The sequence below is a fragment of the Rana temporaria genome, chromosome 3 (genome assembly GCF_905171775.1).
Source record: "Rana temporaria chromosome 3, aRanTem1.1, whole genome shotgun sequence".
NCBI classification, from domain to species: Eukaryota; Metazoa; Chordata; class Amphibia; order Anura; family Ranidae; genus Rana; species Rana temporaria.
The window spans coordinates 236,312,256-236,336,512 of NC_053491.1; the positions used below are offsets into that span (position 1 = coordinate 236,312,256).

The window sequence follows — 24,257 nt, forward strand, 5'->3', positions numbered from 1 at the left end:
GAGCAAAGCAACAAATGGGATGTGCATTTTGGTGTGCTGCAGTGCAGGTTCGTTTTCCACTTTTGTAGAAGGAGAAAATCAAAATAAATAAATGGCACTGCCATGCACTGCACCTCAGTATGTGTATTGCCATGCGTTATGGTAATACTTGGAAAAACGCACATTTTGCTGTACATTACCTTGAGCCAAAACAGAAAACAGATTTTACAAGATCTTATTTTTCATCTTCATAACCTTTAGCAATAATCAGAAACACATTAGATGATGCTTAAGAGATAATTTATTGAAAATAGACATATTTGAAAGAAATCAGCAAATCATTTTCTGTATGGTAAATTGATTAGTAAGTAAAAGCAGAATGTGTAGAGCAATTCATTTCAAGCAATAGATCAGTGTGTCCACACAATCCAATGACGGACAGCACCTGCAAGATATACATAAAACATTACTTTGGAATAATAAATATGTTACAATGTTTTAAGTCAAACATTGAATGTCTGTCAGTTAATTAAAGAGATGTAATTATGCAGGGTGACTTCAGCAAACAATATAAGGTCCCCCATTCCAGAATCCTAGGATGCAAATGCAAAACCAGTGACCTGAGCAGATTGTATTACCTAAATATAAAGGGATATTTATAAAGCAGTGAATATGACATGTGTCACGCCTGCACAGGGAAGATTTGCCTGCAGTGAATGTCAGGCCCCGTACACACGACAGAGGAACTCGACGTGCTTGGCACGTCGAGTTCCTCGTCTCGTTTTGGGATGAAGCCGCCGAGGAGCTCGGCGGGCCGCCTTCTCCTATAGAACAACGCGGCCAACGAGAAAATAGAGAACATGTTCTCTATTTTCTCTTCGAGCTCCTCGGCGGCTTCATCGAGCCAAAACTGTACAGACGACAGAGATTCTCGGCAGAATCCGGGTTTTGACCGAGTTTCTCGGCGAATTCTGCCGAGAATCTCTGTCGTGTGTACGAGGCCTCACAGTAAGTGCTTTATAAATACACCTATTTATCTCAATTACAGGCAATCATTCCTCCATCCAGACTCCAACTATTATAAAAAGTTGTTAAGCCCCTATGAAGGGTGCACTTTGAACCCCAAAAATATGTTAGCTGTGTTCCATAATGTTTGTGACCAATAAACCATTTCTGGATCATAACAATGGTGTGGTGTTTCTCTTCTTACTATTCCTGAACATGGCACTCCAAAGGCCCAACCATGGCCCCTCACTTGAGCGAGTTGCCTAATAGAGAACACCCCAAACCCAATTTAGGACATCAAATATGAACCAGGGATCCATGTTTCCATTTCTCCTTCTATATAGCATTCAAATCAAAGCAATCCCTGTGTGACTGATATCTCATCAGCTATTAAGCAGTTAGGCAGAGACATTGTAGTAGTGTATCTTGTGCCTAGTGTCTGATCTAAAAATGTCTATATTTAAAACAGTAAAAAATATGGCAAAGCAAGTATTAAAATGTGAGAAACTTTGCAAAATATGTGCTTCAAGAGACGAATAAGTACTTTAGTGAATCCTTTTTCCTATATACATTGTTTGTTTTGTGCTTTTGGCCTTTTTTAAATTAATGATCTATTCCCTGGTTTAAATATGTGTGGATATGATTTATTGTTTGTTAATTAATGAATACATTTATTTAATGAAACTATTAGTCACATCAGGTATTTAGGTAAACCAATTGTACTTTGGCCCTTTCCCCCTAATTACCAGCCCAGAGGCATTTAATGATCAACAGGAGAGTGAAAAAAAAGTAAGCTCCTCTCTCAGGCTGGGTTCACACTACTACACTACTTTCATCCTACTTTGCTCTGCTACATTGGTCCTACATTTATCCTACATTGGTCCTACATCCATCCTACTTTCATGAACAGGATACTACTTTGGTCCGACTTCAATGATATTCAATGGGCCTGAAGTAGGATCAATGTAGGACCAAAAGTAGTACAGGGAGCATTTTCAAAGTCGGACCGACTTGTGTAGGACGCTACAAGACGCTCTCATAGGGAAACATTGAACACAGAGCAAAGTAGGATGGAAGTAGTGTAGTAGTGTGAACCCAGCCTCAAAGCACAAAATTGGTGTCATCGGGCTGTTCTGCCCCTCATGGATACAGAGGGGGTATAGGGATCAGGAGAGTTTAAAGGATTCAATAGATGGGAAAATAGGCTGCATATTAACATATTCCCTACATTTCCATGCCATCTCTTACAGCACTGAGAAAGTGGACGATCATGATGCCCATAAGCACCTTGCTGGTGTCTCCACATTTTAGAGCCTCTCTATTAAAGCAAACATGTGATGCAGGGCTGCATGCAGAGAGGTGTTTTCCCTCTTGCTTTAGGGTACTGACTTATATGCCCATGGTGCTGGACTAGCAACATTAAGATTTATTCATTCCAAATGAATTCCAAAATATGGCAGAAAAGAGTACTGGTTGGATAATAACCCAGAATTGCAAATTGTGGGAGAAGATTGGGTACATTTTCAAGAGAGTGGATTCTCTATAAATTGCACATCACTGTTCATTTTTGCCAAGAAGACTGTCCTAATATATGGCGATCCTCCTAAACAGCAGTTTGGTCTATTTTTATTGTACTAAAGACATATAGTCAAATTGTTTTACAGGAAAGTAACAAGGGAAATAAAAATGGGCAATACATAGTCCATGTCTATTGTTATTACTTTGTAAAATGTACATATTGAGATAACTACTTACCTATATCACCTTAACCTACGTTTAGGATTCCTCCCAGGCCTCCCACTACAGAACCAACTAATCCGAGTGGGACTGCAACAAGTCCAGTTACGGCTCCCAGAACAGTACCAACAAGGGAGGTAGTAATTGCTCCTAAAGTATTATGCAAAGTGAGCACAAGAATATTTACTGTACTCCCCTTGAACAAAAAAAAACAAAAAAAACGCATTAACAGAATGCACTTTTTCTTAAACAGACAATTACAAAATTTTCTGTCAATCTTTTTATTCTGGCATAATGCAGTAAAATAAAATTCAAAACACATTTACAATAAACAGTGGCAGCTAGTGATGGCTACATATTATCACATACCACTACCTGTCAAAACTCCATTAAAGGTCGGCCCTTCCCCCCCTGGCTGTAATGCCATAAAACCCAATAAACAAATACCTGTATGAAAAACAAAGTTACAGCAGATAATATACTGACCTTTCGAGCAGCTTCCATAGTGTATATTTGTGTGTTTGTGTGTTTGTGTGTTTTTGTGTGTGCTTTGGGGGTTGGGGGACTGATAACATCTTCATCCTGCTATTAAGCAAGTTATTGCAAAAGAAATGGTGGGGGGGAACTCGGGTACTGTCATGGAAGCTATGTATTACAGTAATGCCACAATTTTAAAGACGAGTTAAAAATACAGAATTGTCAGCTCACCCTAACAATCCAACACACAATAACAATATGAATGCTATGAGGTCACCCTTTTATAGAAAGGGGGCTGGATTATTCATTCCTTCAAACTCTCGGCTCTTGTGACTCTTGTGAGCTGATCAGGGGAAAAGCTAACCTGCAAACATTCTGACCACAAGTGTATGATTCACAATCTTCGTATATTGTGTAGATTCACTGCAAATGCAGGTGAGCAGCAGTCCTGAACCTTTTACATTGAATTTATTCTGAGTTCCCTGTAATGTGCTACACCCAGATTTTACAAGTCATCTGACATGCGATAAGAGAGTAGAAGAGTCACATTTGCTGAAGCTTGTGCTATGCGACTTCTTCTCTTTTTGAGTATGCATAGCTTACTAGCTCATTATGTAATACTCACCTGAGATCAAAGCCCTTGCTGCAGTGCCCGTACACAGCACCGGCCACTCCCGGGGGTTACTTCCGGGTATCGCGGCTCTGGCGCTGTGATTGGCCGGAGCCGTGATTACATCACTTCCGCGCATGCGTGTGGGAGCCGCCGGTAACGGCACACTCACTGAAGCAACGGCTCATACGTGCCATTGCTTTAGTTTGCTTCAGTGCACATGTGCCGATGATATTGGCACGTGCAGGGGACATCTCCTAAATCGTGCAGGTTTAGGAGATTTCCAGGGTAGCTACAGGTAAGCCTTATTATAGGCTTACCTGTAGCAAAAAAGTAGTCTGTAAGGATTTACAACCACTTTAATATAGCACTACTATTGGGTACGAAGTATTACTTTCAGTGATTTCCTATCATATTGTATGTTTGTACATTCAACCTGGTGTGTCAGAGGGATTAAGGTTCTTAAGAAGGTTGAGGCAAAGAATAGAGGACCTGTCCTATCCAGTGGCCCTTACAGGGGTAGTGCTACAGAAATAAAACGCTAGAGGTGAAGTTTGGTCATCTTACCTGTTGAAATGGGAGAGAACGCTCTGAATTGCCATAGGCTGTATAATGTGGGCATCATTTTATGAATGGGACATAAATCACAGGCCATGGTATGGAATAATACTGTAATGTAAAGCTTTATACATTCTCATCTATAAATATGCCCCTTATTTATGTGAAAGCCCCTAAGATTTAGCAGACAGTAAATTTGCTGCAGTTTTTACCAAAACTTTAGTTTCTTTCTAAATGAATAATAACAATATATATATATATATATATATATATATATATATATATATATATATATATATATATATATATATATATATATATATATATATATAGATATAGAGATAGATATAGATATAGATATAGATAGACAGATAGATAGATAGATAGATAGATAGATAGATAGATACTGTATGTAATATAGCTTATGTAATATATACTCTATATATACTCTATATACAAGTACATTACATAAGCAGCACCAAAGCACCATAGCTGAGAGTAGAAATTATTTTACATATACTGTATAACTAGTAATTAAAATATTTACCAAAGTTTGAATTAGGGATATTAGTTCTCCCTTCAGAAGAATGCCAATTTGTGCCAAAAGTGCTTCCTGAAAGATACAAATATGGTACAATTGTTTCTTACAGATCATGCAAAAAAAAAAATATATATATATATATATATATATATATATATATATATATATATATATATATATATATATATATATATATATATATATATATATAAAAATATAATTTGTGATACAATACAAGTGGTATAAAAATAAGCAAAGTCTCATACATCATGTAGCTTCAGTAAATTGGTGTTGTCTGAGATGCAAATTCATTGCTTACATAGTTAGTAAAATAGTTTGAATATCTGAGTTCCACTTGTTTTTCAGTTTATTAAAAGTCAGCAGCTACAAAAGTGTAGCTGCTGACTTTTAATAAACAGACACTCACCTTTCCCATGGTCCATCTATGCGACCGCCCGAGACCTCTCTCCTCTCCTCTCCATGGTGCCGTCATAGCAACTGTGGGCACCCGACCGCGACAGCTTGCAGGTTCATGGCCAGGCACGCACTGCGCATGCGCGAGTCGAGCTACACTCTCCTAGTGGCCAGGCAATCTTTTGGGACCTGTGACGTGTTCCAGAAAATTGCAGAGAGGGAGGTGCTGCCTAGGGGGAGAGGAGGAGTCTCCTAGGCGGTTAGAAGATGACAACGGAAGTGGGACAGGAAGTACCTGTAGAAACCAGGTACCCGCTCCCCCTCCAAAAAAAAAAATTACATGCCAAATGTGGTTAATTAAACATAGGAGGTATGTAAGATTTTAAAATGTATTTTGTATTGTATGCTGAAATACTTTCTAAATAAAATAAAATAAAGTTTAAATAAAAAAAAAAGAGCTTCAAAGAGTATTGTGAGAAAGAGGAATTATTTGGGTACGTTTACACAGCCAGGCCCCAGAGTCAGAAATGAGCAAGGAACACTGAGCCTTAATCACATTAGCACTTTTCCAAACTTAGTCCACCTATAGATAGATTGAAATTTAGAACCGGACACATTTCGATCCATCTAAGAGCAGGCTGGTTGTACCAAAGTAGATCTATTGATTGATTACCTTACAACCAGACTGTCAGTTTTTCTTTTTCATATGATCACTGTCGCTGACAATAGCTGGCAGCAGTAATTACTGTATTCTGATGGCAGGGAAACCTCCCACTGTCAGAGTACAATAATGCAGCAGGAGAAACTCCCCCATCAAGTGATTTTATTTCCTTCAACCTGGTTGAAGGAAAGAAAATAGCAAAATGTATGGCAGCCTTACAATCCCTCCCTAATCCTAAAACTATAAAGTGTCCATCCCATTGCCTCCTATTTCTAAAACTCCCAGCCCATATAACTCTCCCTCAGCTACAACGTTCCACACCTCCTATACCAGTGATGTGATCCTTGGCACCCCAGATGTTTTGGGACTACATTTCCCATGATTCTCATGCACTCTGCAGTGAGCATCATGGGAAATATTGTTCCAAAACACCTGCCAAGGTTTGCCATCACTGTCCTATAAACTTTTTTCCTGCATTTACATGAATGTTGGTGGAAGGAACCACAGGGTCATGTAGGAAACATGCTGCTCCACATACTCGGGAGTATTGAATAGCATCAGTGCCAGGAGCTTTTCTTGAGAGCAAAGTTTCAGCACAGCACCCAAGGTAGTTGCTCTAAATTGTTCAGCCCAATTAGGATGGGTTCAAGAGCATCGGTTAACATAAGTTGATGAGCCTTGCTTCTTCTTTCCTACAGATTTTGCCCATCACAATGTAAATTATGTATGAAAAGAAACAAGAGCATTTGTGAGTGCCATGGCTGCCTACTGTCATGTCCAGGTTCAAAGGGGAACCAAAATTCCTCTCTAGTTGCTATGGGCAATACATATTTTCCTGTTATCACACTTTTCATACATCAGCCACTTTAGGTAAATTTTAGATTTTTTTTAAAAAGAACATTGGAAATACCTAGGTGACATTCCTGGAGACAATTATCTCTATAATGTATTTATGTTCATCTACAGTTGGTTACAATAAATGTAGTGTAATGTTTGGCAATGTGTATAGCCATATAACTTTTTACTCCTAAAAAAAAAACTTTAAAAAATATAAGCATGCATGATCACTTCACTGAGATCCAGTAGTATTGTACAGTTAACTTACCACTACCCGAGTAAGGCTGATCAGTAATTTGTCCACCTGTATTACACTCAGTAGTTCTGTAATCTTCCCCAACTGAAAAAAAAAAGTTATATCTTATTAAAAATTGCTGTACCATGTATCACATTTTAAATACTTTATATGCTTAAAAATAACAAACATGTCATACTTACTTCCACTGTGCAGTTTGTTTTGCAGAGTGGCCCCGGTCCTCCTCTTCTAGAGTCCCTCAGCGGCGTTGGTGGCTCCTCCCCGCATCGAGTGTCCATGTTGGAGAAGCGCTCTCCTTGATGGACACCCGTGCGGGCGCACTCCCGACTCCCGCATCTGTGTCCATTCACACAGAATGCAGGATTTGGCCCCGCCCCCCAGCACTGCGCCATTGGATTTGATTGACAGCAGCTGGAGCCAATGGCTGCACTGCTATTAATCTATCCAACCAGAACACGGTGTGCTCATTCCTGGTCAGAAGATTACAGCTTTCAGGTAAGTAAAATGAGGGGGGGGGGGGCTGGGGGGCTGAAGCACTACAGAAAGTTTTTTTTAAAGGTAAAAAAACACAAGGATTTACAACAAACTGTGGCCAACCTATGCACTTGAATGCCCTCATTCACTTCTGTATCTATAGGCATTATGGAAAAATGTATCTTTACAATTGTCCTTTTACTCTCTTTGGGTCAGAATCTTGACAGTCTGTCACCCTTGTATGGTACTGAAAAAGAAGGTGTTTATAAACTGTTAGAATCAAAACTTAGGCCTCATTTATACTGATAATCCTACTTTAGCCATCTGGGAAGTATAAACAGTTCACTTCCAGGTCACTTTTTATTGCATTCAGATGTTCCTACAGCAGACAGAAAAGAGTGTGAACCTAACAAGCTCATTGTACAGCCTCCTCATTGCTTCTATGCACCCCCGGTACATTGGCACCCTCGCATGCACACCCCCATCATCTTTCCCCAAGGGGACTCCATGATTGGTGCTTCTAGGTAGAGGGCAGGGAGTCCAAAGAACATCAATTAGCTGATCTTCCCTACCTAGTAAGAACTCGGAAGCAATGTGCATCACTTCTGTGTTCGGCAGTCACTTTTGTCACTTTTGTCAGCTGCTGTGGCCAGGGAAGAAAGTGATGGAGCGCAATCTGCACTTTATTAGCTTCAATGAGGGGGGGGGGCAACAAAAAACAACCTGTCACAACAAAATTGTTTTACATAGGGGACTTTTAGTCCATTCCGCCCCCACCTGCATTCACTTATGAACATAAACACACAAGCCTGGGACACTTATGTATGAAGACGTAGACTGCTGTATACAAGTTACATATCACAGTGCAAGCTGGAGTGAGGAGAAATAATTCTAGAGCCATTATTCATAGTTAACACTAAACCGATGACCTGTGGGAGTGCTTAAAGCATTGCCTATGGAACGATTTAGGGTACCAAAGTTTGTTGCCATTTCAATTGTGCACAATTTTAAGTCTTGACATATCATCTTTTAAACTTTACCATAGTTGGGTAATATATTGTGTCTGTGTTCCCTAAAAGTTTATTTTAGTATATCATTTAATGAAATTTACACTCGATAAACTGATGCATAAATATTACGTGACATAAAAATTGCCACTACCACGATTTTATTCTCCTGGGCCTCTGCTGTAAAAAATATATAGTATTTGAGAGTTTTAACTAAATTTCGGGCCAGAAGTTATTTTAATCATGTGTGCAATGAAATGTAAAAATGGCTTTTGCAGCAAAAGAATAAAAGCAGGTTTAGGCATGCTTAGGCATGTTTAGTTGCATTTACATGCATTTAAGGCCTTGTTCACACAGGGCATATTGATGAATTTCCCTGTAGAGATTGCACAGGTGTTTTATGCATCCCTGTGCAGGCATTCCCATTGAATTCAATTGGGACACAACAGCTTCCTGGATACATTTGTTGCTCCCAATATGACATCCATGTGAGTGCGGGTGCATGTCCCCAAACTCGCACTGAATTCAGGGCCATGCATCCACACCCACACAGATATCATATTGGGAGCAGCAACTGTGCCTGTGCAGCTACTGTGTCCCGACACCTGTTCACACAGGGACCAGTGGATTTTTTTTTGTATTATTAATTTTTACAATTATATATTTTTTATTATTTTTTTTACAATTTATTTTTGTACTATTGATGAGAGGATGGGGTTTTATTTTTTAAATATATTTTTTCACAGTGCTTTGGGAAAGGGGGTGGGGGGATGGGGTAGTGGTTGGTGTCAGTGGGGTAGTGGTCGATGTCAGTGGATGGTGTCAGTGGTCGGTGTCAATGGGGCAGTGGTCAGTCGGGTAGTGGTCGATTTCAGTGGACGATGTCAGTGGGGTAGTGGTCGGTGTCAGTGGACAATGTCGGTGGGGTAGTGGTCGGTGTCAGTGGACGATGTCAGTGGGGTAGTGGTCGGTGTCAGTGGACGATGTCAGTGGGGTAGTGGTCGGCGTCAGTGGACGATGTCAGTGTCAGTGGGGCAGTGGTTGGTGTCAGTGGACGATGTCAGTGGGGTAGTGGATGATGTCAGTGGGGTAGTGGTCAGTGTCATTGGACGATGTCAGTGGGGCAGTGGTCAGTGGGGTAGTGGTTGGTGTCAGTGGACGATGTCAGTGGGGTAGTGGACGATGTCAGTGGGGTAGTGGTTGGTGTCAGTGGGGTAGTGGTTGGTGTCAGTGGGCGATGTCAGTGGGGTAGTGGTCGGTGTCAGTGGCCGGTGTCAGTGGGGTAGTGGTCGGTGTCAGCGGACGGTGTCAGTGGGGTAGTGGTCAGTGTCAGTGGACGATGTCAGTGGGGTAGTTGTCGGTGTCAGTGGGGCAGTGGTCAGTGGGGTAGTGGTCGGTGTCAGTGGACGATGTCAGTGGGTTAGTGGTCAGTGTCAGTGGACAATGTCAGTGGGGTAGTGGTCAGTGGGGTAGTGGTCGGTGTCAATGGGGCAGTGGGGTAGTGGTCAGTGTCAGTGGACGATGTCAGTGGGGTAGTGGCTGATATCAGTGGACGATGTCATTGGGGTAGTGGTCGGTGTCAGTGGGGTAGTGGTCGGTGTTAGTGGACGATGTCAGTGGGGTAGTGGTTGGTGTCAGTGGACGATGTCAGTGGGGTAGTTGTCGGTGTTAGTGAGACAGTGGTCAGTGGGGTAGTGGTCAGTGTCAGTGGACGATGTCAGTGGGGTAGTGGTCGGTGTCAGTGGATGATGTCAGTGGGGTAGTGGTCAGTGTCAGTGGACGATGTCAGTGGAGTAGTGGTCGGTGTCAGTGGGGTAGTGGTCGGTGTTAGCGGTCTTGGGGCTCTGGACCGTGTCAGTATGGGGGCGCGGTTGTTGTGTCAGTTGTTTTATTGTTTTATTTTTTCAATTTCATTTCTTTATCTTTTTTTTTACAATTTTGGATCTTTATTTTCTATATCAGCCCTGTTTGGGGTGTTGGTGACATGCCAGGGGTCTAAACAGAGACCCCTGGCCTCTCCCATTTGAGACAGAGAAAGGGACAGAGGGCATTCATTCACCTGTCATTTTCTCTGCACAGAAGATGAATGGAGGGAAGACAGCATCTCCCCTCCATTCATAAACTGAGCATAGTAACACACAGGTTACTCTGCTCAGTTATCACAGGACGCACATCGATCGGTAACGAGCGCTATGTGTCCCGTTCAGAAAAGAAAGGGGCTGGTAATTGACATACCAGCTCCTTTCTCCGCTCTCCATCCTGATAGATCTACCCGCTCGCCCCGCACCCCCTCACAGCCCTCGGGAGAGGAGACAGAGGGGAGGGAAAACGGCGGATGAGGAGGGCGGAGGAGGAGGAAGACACGGGGGGAATGTGAACACACGAGAAAATGTGAACACACGGGTGGGGGATGTAGACATATAGATTAGGACGAGGGGGGGCGGAGGAGGAACAAGGCACAGCAGGGAAAGACGGAGATGGACGAGGGGGGTGGAGGAGGACACGGCGCTGAAGGAAGACACTCAGGGATGGACAGTCAGGGATGATCGGTGCAAAGGGGGGGGGGTCAGCTGTGAGCACCGATCCCCCTGCATGGCTTTTCAGGTGAAAGCCATGGGAGGGAGAGAAGCAGATGATGAAAAGCCATGCAGGGAGGATCGGTGCTCACAGCTTACCCTCTGTCGCACCGATCATCCGAGACTGTCACTGGAGATGGATGTGTGTACAGAAATGACAGGGGGCCGTGAGCGCGCTCTGTTTTTACCAAGAACACGCTTTGCCTCTCTGTGCACGCTCTGGCCAAGGGGAGTGTAGAGGTGGGCAGGGAGTCTGCTGACATCATGACTCCGCCTACCAAGCGCCGATAACAGACCCACCCACTGAATCTGCTGTTTTTGGGGGCTTCTAACTGATAAACGATACACATTTGACAGGTAAGGATGCATGTAGGAGGCATGTAGAGCCTTATAGTTCAGCACTATGGCATTAGTTAATAATTGATGAGAGTGGGTTTACATCCAAGAATTTTAATGAAGTTAAGAGAACCCCTGTGAATGTACTTAGTTTATCCCAACACCTGTCACTTTTGATCTATATGTCAATGTAGGGAAAATGTATACAGAGGAAACACATAAAAGAATCTTGGATGTAATAGCGGCCTTGTAATAGAAATAGCATCCAATTTTAGAATTGTGTTGTTCCTGCCATATAACTTACTTCTAACTAAGTAGAACTTTAACATTTAAAATAAACCTGTGCTTAGATATATATGTAGGCTGTCAATACTGAGCCCTTTCTGAATATACAATTTCCCTGGCTTTCTGTAGATTTAACACTTTATAAATCACTGACCCAGAACAAGCACCCAGATTAGAAAGTTAGATTGAAGGCAGAACTCCTCATCTGCAAACGTGTTCTTAGTCAGTCTTCATAGGTAATAAAGCTGGTGGATCAGCATGACAGCCAGGTAACTCACATTTAAATAAGAAGTTTTCTTCCAAGGATAAACAAAAACATTTTCTTTGTTTGCATTATGAGAACCCCTTTTTACATGATTTACATTTGTCATTGAGATGAATACAAAGTTACCTTTAACAAGTTTAGAGCATCAAGTGGAAGTTCCTGGAAAAAAAAAGAAGGACATAGTGATTCTATATTCAGAACACACCTGGTGTTTTCGTGGTTGCAAAGAAACAATATTATTTAGGGTAGTTTTAGAATATTCTAGCTAGCTGTGTTTTTGTTTTTGTTTTTTTGTATTAATGAACAAAAGGAATAAAAACAAAAGTTTCCTAGTTGGTTGTGTTTTTCTATTATGAGCACAAAGAATAAAAACCCAAAAATTGACGTTAAGAGTCGGTTCACACTAGGGCGACACGACTTCCAGCGCGACTTTCAGAGGCGACTCCGACACGACTTGAGCATGAACCACAGGGCGATCTGGGGCGATTTACAACACGACTTGAAGTCGTCTCCAGGACTTTCCAGTGGCCAATCAAACAACAATCAGCTCTAAGGGAGGGAGGGGGAAGGAGAGGTTTGCCTGTGAAATGTATGTTATCTTCCTGGAAAGTCGCTTCAGTTAAGACAGTGATCAGACTTGGATCAGACTTGGATCAGACTTCCATTGAAATCAATGGGTACAAATGGCCTACAAGTCGGATTGTAGTAGTACATGAACTTCTTTTGAAGTCGGAGCGACTTGAGTAGTGTGTATTAACACCGCTCCCATTCACTTGCATTGTTTTTCTCGACAGCGCGACTTGAGGCGACTTCAAGTCAGATCCCAAGTCGCCCCAGTGTGATCCGGCTCTTAACCTCCCTGGCGGTATGATTCTTTCAGAAAAAAGATGCTGAAAGCAGTACCATTATTTGCAAGGAAATTTGGCATTTTATACTGTAGGCCTGCAATTCTTAGGAATAACTCACTTAAATCTGACCAAACAAGATTCTAATAGGCATCCCAGGTATGACATTTTTTTAAAAACAAAATTATAAATTATAATATAATAAATAATTATAAATAATTATAACAAATAATAATATAATTAATTATAATAAAAATTATTCAATAATGTAATCAAATCAAAATCACTGAAATTTGCTCAGTTGCAGAATTGTCGCTGTCATTATTTATTTATTTTTATAACGAATTTCCCCACAAATCGCTATCGCACAATTCTGCAAGTGATTATAATTTATTATCGCTGTTTTTTAGCTGCTCTAAAACTATTTTTGACATAAAGGGACACTTTTGGTTGCTATGGACAATCTACAGTTTGCAGGCAGAAAGAACAGTTTTTATTATATAAAAGTACATGTAGGGCACTGGGCAGACCACTAGGGACAAGGGGGGGTGTGTATTTTTTACATACAGTACTGTAATCTATAAGATTACAGTATACTGTATGTAATGTGTTTGTTTACGTTTTTGAATTTGGCACCGTTCTCCGCTCCCATGCTTGGTAACGTCGCAGGGAACGGAGATCGGCGACACAGGAGGATGCTGTGTGAATCCCGCTCGCTCACACAGCTCGGTGGCATCGCTGGATCCAGGGACAAGGTAAGTAAACAATGCCTGTGGATCCAGCGAGGCGAGCCCGAGTCTGACTCTGGGTTACCGCTCGCAGCATGAAAATCTAACCCCGAGTCAGACTCGGGAATACCGCCAGGCAGGTTAGGGTTAGAAAAATAGAAATGGAAAAAATTCAACTGCAAAACAAAAGAAAATGGTAGAAGGAAAAGAAGGAACTTTGTAGGGTTGAAAGGGGAAGCTAAGGGCTAATACAAGGCTATAAAGGAACATATAAAATAAAAACACAATTTTTTTACTTGTCACTGTTTACTTGGGTTTATCCTTCGATTTGAAGTTACGTTGGGGTGATTTACTAAAACTGGAGAGTGCAAAATATGGTGCCGCTGTGCATGGTAGCCAAACAGCTTCTAACTTCAGCTTGTTCAATTAAACTTTGACCAGAAAAAAAATAAAAAAAACCCTGCAAGCTGATTGGTTTCTGTGCAGAGCTGAACCAGATTTTGCACTCCCCCAGTTTTAGTAAATCTACCCCTTTGTATCTCCATCTCAGATCTGAACAGTGTTCTTAAAAACTGTGCCAGAAGGTCTGTTTTTGACAGCAGCATCTGTATCATATGCCATATTCATACAGCAACTCCTGGCTTTTATATGACAGCTGAGAATTGCTGACAGATGCAGGGAAGGTGAGCTACAGTACAGTGGGACTGAAGAAAGGGACTTATTAGACACATCCTGTATACTTTGATTATGTTATTTTTTGCCTTCCCAATGTCAACAATTGGTGGATGAGTAAACAGGCAAGGATATCCAAAAATGCATTTGTACAATATGTAGCTGTGCTTTATGAATGTGCCAGAAGCCTTTCTTTTTTCTTAAGAATTGATATGGGCATGTTAAGACTTTAAAAATTGGCTTGTAAGGTTTGTTTACACCTATGCGAATTGAATGCGTTTTTTCCCTGCATCCAATTTGCCTAGCAGGAGAATGTGATTGGCTCTCTATGGAGCCGGTTCACATATCTCCACAGCAGGTCCAGTGCGATTTGCAGGAAAAACATGTGCCTTTTTTGGTCCATTTCAGGTCCGAATTCAGCCCAAAATACGGGCTGAAATTGGACCTGACAAGGTGAACCAGGACGCCCCGGACCCTGCTGTGCGACGGATCCATCTTAGGTGTGAACCCAGTCTAAGTGAAGATGTAGAAGGGCACAAAAAACTCAAATTAAATCATGTTGAAAGTTGATCAAACCAAATCCAGTTAGTTATACCAGTAGTTCAAAGACATCATTCAGTGTACAACCAAGATCCATGGCTAGCAATTTCTGAAAAAAATAAAAATATATACAAAGTGCATGCTTAAAAAGATATACTATACATTGTGACACTTACAAGTTTTGAAAACATATTTAAACTGGATCTGAACTCAAAAGTGAATATTTGCTATGTTATAGGGAGCATCTAGAAATGGAAATGATGCTTAAGCAGTACTCTAAAAATGTACATTTGGATGGAATTTCATATAAGGATAACAGTTGAAATAGCCTTTTCCTAAGCTTAGAGACAACTTGCAATACGAGTGAATAGTCTTTTGTTCTCTGCTTGCCTTTTTTTGGACACAGTCTTCACAGCTTTGGTCCTCTTTAGAGAATAAGGTGTATGGAGCATTACTAATGCAGGGGCAGGCAACATATAAAACCTGGTTAGTAGATGGCCTTTCCATCTTCTTTAGGGCAAGTTCACACCAGATGCAGTCGAGTGCATTTTTTTCTGCATCAGAAACGAATAGAAAGTAGGTTATATGGTTTTCAATGGCATAGTTCACACTGGAATGCACCGGAATGCACCTAAGTCCACCAAAAACGCACTGGAACACACTTGTCCTTGTTAAGGTTAATAAAAAAAAGAGGGGTGAAAAAAGGCACTGGACTGCATCAAAAACTTACCAAAAACGCATCAAAAACGCGCATGATAAACAGCACCTGGAACGCATCCGGATTGACTTTCTATGGTGTGAACTGGCCCTTAACACTTAAACAATATGCATTATTTTAGTTATATTAGTGTTAGAATGAGCTCCACGTGGTTCTTAAAATCATATGTTTTATTAAACTACAGTAAAATCTTAGATTGCGAGCATAATTTGTTCCGGAAACGTGCTTGTAATCCAAAGCACTTCTATATCAAAGCAAATTTTTCTATAAGAAACAATGGAAAACTCAGATGATTCATTCCACAACACTTTATTCATAAGTCCTTCAGTCTATAGTTCATATAAAAAGATTATAGAAATGTGACTTTGAGGCAACTTCGAGACACTGTCCATTAAAATCTATGGGCACAAGTTGTATAGAAATCGCCTTGAAGTAGCACAGGAACCGTTTCTAAAATCGGAGCAACTTCAGTAGTGCTAATTAAGACAGCTCTACTTGACTAAAATGGGATTTCAAATGTCACGTGACTTGGAGTGTCACAAGTCGGATCCCAAGTAAAATGTTGTAACTTCATTAAATGTAACCATATTGCTACACTTAGAGGTGCCTCACTTCTCTTTAATTATCAATTGTAACATGACACTACTCATAATTCAAGGCCTCACTCGTTTATCAAGAAAAAGTGTTGCTCGTCTTGTAAAACACTCACAGACCAAGTTACTCGCAATCCAAGGTTCAACTGTAAGGCCTTGTACACACGGCCAGACATGTCCAATGAAAACGGTCCGTTTTCATCGGACATGTCTGCTGGGAGGTTTTGGTCTGATGTGTGTACACACCATCAGACCAAAATCCCCGCGGACAGAGAATGCGGCGGCGTATACGACACTGACGTTCTCTGACGCGGAAGTTCAATGCTTCCACGCATGCGTCGAATCAATTAGACGCATGTGCGGGATTTCGGGCCGCTGGTTATACGTCATAACCAGCGGACATGTCTGATGAGTCATACTGACCATCGGACATGTCCGACGGACATGGTTCCAGCGGACAAGTTTCTTAGCATGCTAAGAAACTTTTGTTCGCTGGAAACCTGTCCGCTCGGCCAGGAATCCGGTCCGCGGACCAGTTTCAGCAGACATGTTCGGTCGTGTGTACGAGGCCTCATACCATTTATTAGATAGTTGTTGCTTTTTTAAAAATATCTTATTTATTGAATTAAATTTTCGTTTTTGGTCAAATTACCCTATTTTTTGGCAAAGATCTCCTCTCGCAAGTCAAAAAAACAAAATCACTTTCTCAAAGATAGATTCTGCCTTAAAGGATCACTAAAGGAATTTTTTTTTTAGCTAAATAGCTTCCTTTACCTTACTGCAGTACTGGTTTCATGTCCTTATTGTTCGTTTTTGCTTTGAAGTTGCTGTAATTCTGCTGTGATCTCCACACTTCCTGGTTGCCCGTTTCCTTATAACCACAGTACTGGGAGCTTTTCACGGTGGTCTAAGCTGTCATTACTGTGTGTCTAAAACTTAACAGAACCAATCAGATTCATTTTAAAAACAAAACACTGCCCTGGATTTGTTTGTTTTTGTTCTGTGTGTCTCTCTAGTTCACAGGAACATGAAACCAGTTTAAAAGTGAAACTAACCTGCAGGCACATTATAGGATTGTTTTTTATCTATTTGTAATCATTTTTAAAAGGAATCAGTTAACTTTTATGTCTCTATACCCTGTAAACAGTCATTTCAGCAAAAAAAAAATCCTTTAGTAACCCTTTAAGGATGATAAATCCATTAGGGAAGCATTACACTATCATTTGACTTTTCATTTGCTTTGGAACTTGAATGGAGCTATTTATTCTGATGGGAAATATCACCAACCACACCGAACAGAAATGTTACATTTAAATGGAACCCTAAGGCTAGGTTCACACTTGTATGGATCCTGTTTGTTTGCCTGGGCACAGCAGCCCATTCATTTGAATCAGATGCTGTACCTGCAGGAAACGCAGGGAAAAAGCCCCCAATCCTTTTGTGCACCTAAAAATGCACTGCGTTTTTTAATGCTTGAGGGTGACATTAAAAATGAATTGCACCTCCGCACGTTTCCTAACCCACAGCATGCTTTGCCTGCGAGTTAGGAACGTATTCAATAATGCCTGGATTCCTCACCTGCACAGATGTGAATCAAGCCTTATAGTTTAAATACAAAAATAACAAAAATAAAAATAATCTAAATTACCAAGGTATGTATTAGGTCTTCCGCTAGGCATACTTCTCTTGTTTTCCTTTCCGGTTCAGGACATTTCTGCAAAAAGTACACACATTTAAAATAATCTAGTAAACACATGCTGTATATTGGGTATACATGGCATACTTTTTGAAGATGTTAGTCCAAATCTATCTTTCTATCTAGTTTGATTTTACAAAAGCGTATTCTCTGAGCTTAGTAAATAAGGTGAAATAGTTTTTGCTTCAATCAACCAGCCCTCTGACAGCAAAAATGAAACCCTGTTTATTTTTTTATTTTAGTTGATAGTATATTCAAAGTGGACATAGACCTTTTTTTTGAACATTCACTATGCAAAGTGAACATACATTTTGAAGGCATTAATTCAAGTAAGCGTCTCATCAAGTCAAACCCCAATATACCCACAATGGTGTGCATCATCCTACCAATACTCAGTCATTTGAATACCCAGTGGAGTTTTCAAAAGGAAGGGTATGTCTGCATGAAGAGTACCAAATAACTGAAATCCTCACTGAAAACAATGTATGTACAACATATATCACCAGGCCATTTTTCATTTGCATTTTAGTTTATGAAGTCAGGCAGCAACGAGTCTATACATGGGTATTTTAACCAGCATCAAGCTGCTTTTGCATTCCCATTGACTGGCATGGAAAGGGAAGCATTCTGATCTGAACCAATGTTCATGTGCATAGGTTCTTATAGATTGTTCACATTGTATTATATGCAGGACAACATTCAATTCCAAGTTTTTCTAAAGGCAGCACTCCACCCATGGCTAACGCCTAAAATACAATAAGCAGCTGTGGTTTGTATGCACCATCACAAGGGAAAGTCATTAGGAAATGTTCTATTGCCCTATTGAGGCAAGTGCAAAACCACAGACTTGCAGGAAGAGAGACTGGAATGGGCAACATGAAGCTCCCTCTTTAAAACTCTTGTGGCCCACTGTGTTGTGTCACTATCAGTTGTCATTGTGCATCGATGTGTCATTCTAAATTAATGGCACAAGTGCCATATGGTTTGGTAAATACATGGAAAACAGTGCTTTCTATTTAATATATAATATTTCAAAACATTTTATTTAAATTTACCTTCAAATGTTCAGCTTTTTCCACAGCTGCCTGCACGCAACGGACATAGATCTGAGCCTTATCTTTCTGAGAACAAATTGTAAACAAAGTAAGGGAAACAAATAAAAACACAAAAATAAAAGATAACTCAGAGGGCTGAAAACATTGTTTGAGATTTCAGTTAAATTCACAGGAAGCCCTAAAGTGGTTGTAAAGTCAGAATGTTTTCTATCTTAAAGGGGATGTAAAGGTTTGTGTTTTTTCACCTTAATGCATCCTATGCATCCCCCCAGGCCCCCCGTCTTACTTACCTGAGCCCGTTCACCTGCTCTGCGCGTACTCCGGCAACCTCTTCTCTCACCGTTGATTAGATAGATTGATAGCAGCGCACCCATTGGCTTCTGCTGCTGTCAATCAAATCCAATGATATGGCCTGGGGGGCAGGACCGAGTCATACACTCAGCGTCTATGGACGCCGATTGTATGACACAAGAGCGCACCTGCAAACTACCCCCCTCAGGAGAGAGCTTCCCAGAGGGGGTCAGCTATTGCGGGGAGGAGCTGCGAGAGCCGCCACGAGAGTGGCTGTGGGACCCCAGAACAGCAGGATTCTGGCCATTCTGTGCAAAACGAGCTGCACAGTGGAGGCAAGTATGACATGTTTGTTATTTAAAAAATAAAAAATAAACCTTTACAACCCCTTTAATGCATCTAGGGACTTTCCCTTCTCATTAGCTGAGATGGCAGTGCAGCGGCATTGGCTCCCGCTGCTGTCAATTAAAGTCAGTGAGCCAATGAGGAGAGAGGGGGCGAGGACACACAGACCAGCGGCTCAGCTTGGGGGCCCCCATAGAAACCTACTTGCTGTGGGGACACTTGGCAGGGGGAGGGGCCAGAAGTGCCAGTGAGTGACAGGAGAAGAAGAGGATTGGGGCTGCTCTGTGCAAAACTACTGCACAGAGCAGGTAAGTATAACATGTTTGTTAATTAAATAAAAAAAACTGAGACTTTAGTATCACTTTAAGGGCCTGTTCATACTTGACTAAATTTCTAACGCTTCACAAATTCTCCTATATGGTTAGGATGGGCGTTAGAGCGTTAATGAGCTTTAGTATGGGTGTTAGTCTGGCGTCAATGAGTTTTAGTATGTGCGTTAAACTGGCATCAATGACTTTTAGTATGGACGTTAGACTAGCATTTTAGAAGCATTAATAACGAGTTAAAAACGCTCCCTATGCGCAAGTTTGAAGCGTTTGATGAGCATTAATGCTTGTAGAAACTGCTCCACAATGGAAAGTGACATTACATGAAATGAATTAATTTGAACACACCGCAACCGCGGCCCAAAGGCCCCCTAGAACATTACTATAGACTTGAATTGGAGGCATTGAAAGGTTTCAAATGCCACCTGACTCGACCCAATGCTAACGCTTCATGCTTTGATAATGTGAACAGCACTGTGTGCTGTCTCATTGGATCATTTGCATAGGCATTTGAGGGGCATTTTTAACACCTCTCAAATGCTTGCTTTTAATGCCAGTGTAAACTTAGCCTAAAGCAGAACTTCACCCAAAAGAGAAAATTGTGCTCTTCCTCCTCCTCCCACCCTCCAACTTCTCTGACATGTGGCAACCTGGTTTTTGGCAGATACCTGCTCCAACTTCTGCTCCGTGCAATTGCTTGGGGGGGACAAGCTGAATTCTCCCACCCTCACCCTGCCCACCACATTTTAGGACAATTCCGAGGTCCCAGAAGACTGCGACAAAGCACAGTGCAGCTTACACATTGCACAGTTGGTAGCCAGCCGTAAAACCACAAGGAGTCACAGCTAACTGCCTACAGTTAAGATGCCAGTGCCGGGGAATGAAGACCAGTGAAAAAAATGGCTCAGGTGAGGACAGCAATGTTTACTTTACAAACACTTTAAGGACTCTAGATATCTAGTAGGAACTAAAAGTATTTTTTCTGTACCTAGCCTAAAAAAAGTAATACATCCACCACATCTTAGGACTGGAATATATTATATTTTTAAACAAATTATATTATATTATACTTTTGTTCCTGGGTTTCGATATACTTTAATGACAATACCTCAAGCAGTGCCACATGCTTCTAAACTTTATATACATCTTAACCATATAAATAAGTAAAATATCTGATCACCCACTTCCTCTATAATATGATTTTAAGAGCATTAATAGTTTTGATCCTACCCATAGATACAATATATATGTTTTTTTTTTTACTTTCCTGTCAGTCAAAGCCACTATAAGAAAAATTCCCTGAACACTTATGGTAGGGAGAAGAAGATGCTGAGGTAAGAGTGGCTTTTTACAACAATATTTGTCTCTGCAATCGCAGAATCCTGGCAAATTAATTAGAAGGAGCAACTGATAAGTGCACAGATGAAAAAATAATTTTAGTAACTTTACAATGTAAAAGTCTATTTGTGAACACTGCGGTATCTTACAGTAGCTAAACTATTGAATTTTGCAGTATGGCAACAACAGTGCTGGAGGGCAAGGCACAAAGAACGTATTGATCAGCTGGACAATATTAGAGGATAAGTCAAAGTGGTTCTAAAGGTTCAAGTTTTTTTACGTTCATGTATTATTGGCAAGAGCCCAGAGAGGATGCATTTTTTTTAAATTCTGACAGCGAGTGCAGGGAGAAAAACCCACACTCACTGTCACAATGAGGGATGGGGGAGGGGGGTTGGTCTAGGGAGGTGCAGGAGTTGATGCAACATTAACATATTACATGTTACACCCTGAACACATGCTTGAACAATACTTGAGGCAAATATTGATATTAGGTTTAATTAGGGTGTATTTAACAAAAATTACTCTAGTACATCTTCTAATGTAATGTTGGAGGGCATGCTTAAGGGGATGCAAATACTAGCTTTCAGAATGTCAGCTTTTACATGGGAATCTTGGGTTTGTCTGGTGGAACATCAGAAAACCAAGAAACTTACTTAAAGTGGAAGTAAAGCCTCTGATTGTTTTCAGCCAAGGAAGCTGCTATCTTGACCACTGTTTAATTTACAACTGCCATGATGCTGCACATCCAATCGGAGGGTTACATACACGGCACGTGGCGGAAATGTAACTTATTTGAAATAGTTAGATGGATGGGTTTACTTCTGCCTTAAGTATTTAATACTAAATTCTTATGAGCACTAATTAGAAATCACCCAGTAAATGACAATTCTTCAGTTCAAGAGGATGAATGTTCTGTTATACGTGAAGTTTTAAGTGTGAACACTCTAAATAAAAACCATGCAATATACTATACAACCAAAGCACAATAATATATGGGTTTCTTACTGGCAACGGATTCAGTTTAGATTGCAGACCATTACTTGTTTCTAAAAAAGAAATATTGGAAGATGTATTAATAGTGGGGAAAAAAGTGGTTAGCACACCTGCCTTGCAGCACTGGGAACCTCTGTGTGAATCCTGTACTCCTTGTGCTTTCATTGGTTTCCATCAGGTATTCCAATTTCCTCCCACTCTCTAAAGACTTGTTGATAGTTTAAATGCCTCCTATCTAAATTTGCCCTAATATATTTATGCTTGTAAAATAGTGTCTTGTCTGATGTGAATGAACGTAAGCACGTCATAAATTAATGGTGATATTAAAACACCTGTAATTTAAATAAGCATTCCAGATTTTAGAAATGAAACAAGATCTATGAATGGAGGATAGGGAATGATTGAAAGGTTTACCCCCTCCATTCACAGAAGCTATAGTAACGGCTTCTATGAATGGAGGAGCTAGGTGGAAAGGATGAGCATAGTCGGGTACTCTTGATGAGTGCCTGTCATATCTCCCTCAGTTCAGTTAAGCTCTGCTGCACCAGCAGATTATGGCGGCAAGTGTGGAGGAAGCATTGGTGTTTCTTCTAAACCAGGACACAGCAGCACAAGGGACACATCTCACTGAAAGTAAGTAATAACTCTTGTGTCGATTTTTAATCAAACTTAGGCTTTAAATGCTAATACGCAGTAATGAAATTATTTGTATTTAGACACTGAGGTACAGTTAAAGAATGTAAACCCAACATTTCATATTCATGATATGTGCCTGCTGTACCATGTACTTGTATTAAAAAGAATCCTGTTCTTTTTATATTGCTTCTTGTGTGTGAAATTCCCAGGGTTCCTGCCAGTCACTCTGCTTTCCTATTAAAAAAAATGACCACACTAGGCGTGAGAGCATGGTGCTCAGAACTCAGCCTGGTCTCCTCCAATGATCTGACTTGTGCTGGCATGCCCCCCTCCCACCTGCACTGCCATACATTGGGAAGTTCAGTGGGTATTTGATCACTTATAAAAAAGGGAAAAAAGTTATTTATTTTATGTATATGTATGAATACACAAATGTTTTGCCTTTCATTTCTATTTTAAACTGAATAGGTTATTTTACAAGGTGAGGGTTTACATATACTTTAAGCATTAGACCAAACCCATCATTTATAAAGTTATACTCCCTTATTAGTTTTTGACCTGTGGCTGTGATCTTTTAGAACAGCTGGAATACATGCATTGTTTGTAATACTATACATAGATTTGAGAACATTTTTATTGACCTATATGTTAACCCAGTCACTAAAATCTCATACAAGCTTTATCATGTTAAAGTAATTTCAAAAGTAATGTTTTTTTTTCAGCTTGGCTTTCTTTAAAATAAAATCTGGTGATGTTTCCATTAAAACACTGTTATAGGGTAACAATGGACTGTCCCTGTTTCCCAGTTCTGCTTCTACATTGTCTCCCTATCACAGCCTCTTCTTAAGAGGAATATAGACAGATCTGTACATTGCAAAGGCATCTTCTACCTTTGTTACCATTAAACTTATTTAGATAAATGGCATTCAATAGTTGAATCCTTGCAGACAGGCAGTAGCATCAAATGAGCTGCAGGAACTCAGCAGTGCTCATGTGCAAACAATAAAATAAAAATCTATGCATAGTGATTTAGCAGATTGTCATTGATTTAGGGTTTCCATCTTTTTCAAATATTAATATATTAAAAGATACATTGTCAAGAGCTGCTCTTACCAATAAAGCTGGAGATGCCCAAAAGAAGGAAAATCACAGCAATCTTCATGATGGCGCAAAATGTGCGTAAAGCTATTAAACTTATCAGAATTTAATTGCTCTCTGAAGTCTAAAGCATTCACCATCCCCTTTATATACATCCAGAATGATGCTTAAGGCAGATCTTGTCATCTTCCTTGTTTGTTGATTGGCAAGGAATTAATTATTGTCAGAATTCCAGCATCCTATGACCAGGATGTTGTGACATTTATATGTATATTCAGAGAACATTTGTTCTAATTTTGTAGGATCTAATTATTTAAGCCAACATTCCTTTTTATACACAATGATTATGAAACTGAACAAAT

The 24,257-nt window shown here is 40.4% G+C and overlaps 1 protein-coding gene across 1 annotated transcript; it reads right to left on the reverse strand.

Annotated features, from left to right (window-relative positions):
- Window positions 1-262: 262 nt before the first annotated feature.
- Window positions 263-24,018, reverse strand: LOC120932243. The gene is made up of 10 exons (XM_040344492.1): window positions 23,911-24,018; window positions 22,174-22,214; window positions 18,866-18,931; window positions 17,763-17,828; window positions 14,859-14,912; window positions 12,145-12,177; window positions 7,088-7,159; window positions 4,914-4,979; window positions 2,740-2,917; window positions 263-424 (listed from the first exon to the last, which is right to left on the reverse strand). The coding sequence occupies exons 1-9, from the start codon at window positions 23,957-23,959 to the stop codon at window positions 2,750-2,752; spliced, it is 615 nt and encodes a 204-aa protein (XP_040200426.1). The 5' UTR covers window positions 23,960-24,018; the 3' UTR covers window positions 263-424; window positions 2,740-2,749.
- Between the last annotated feature and the right edge of the window lie 239 nt (window positions 24,019-24,257).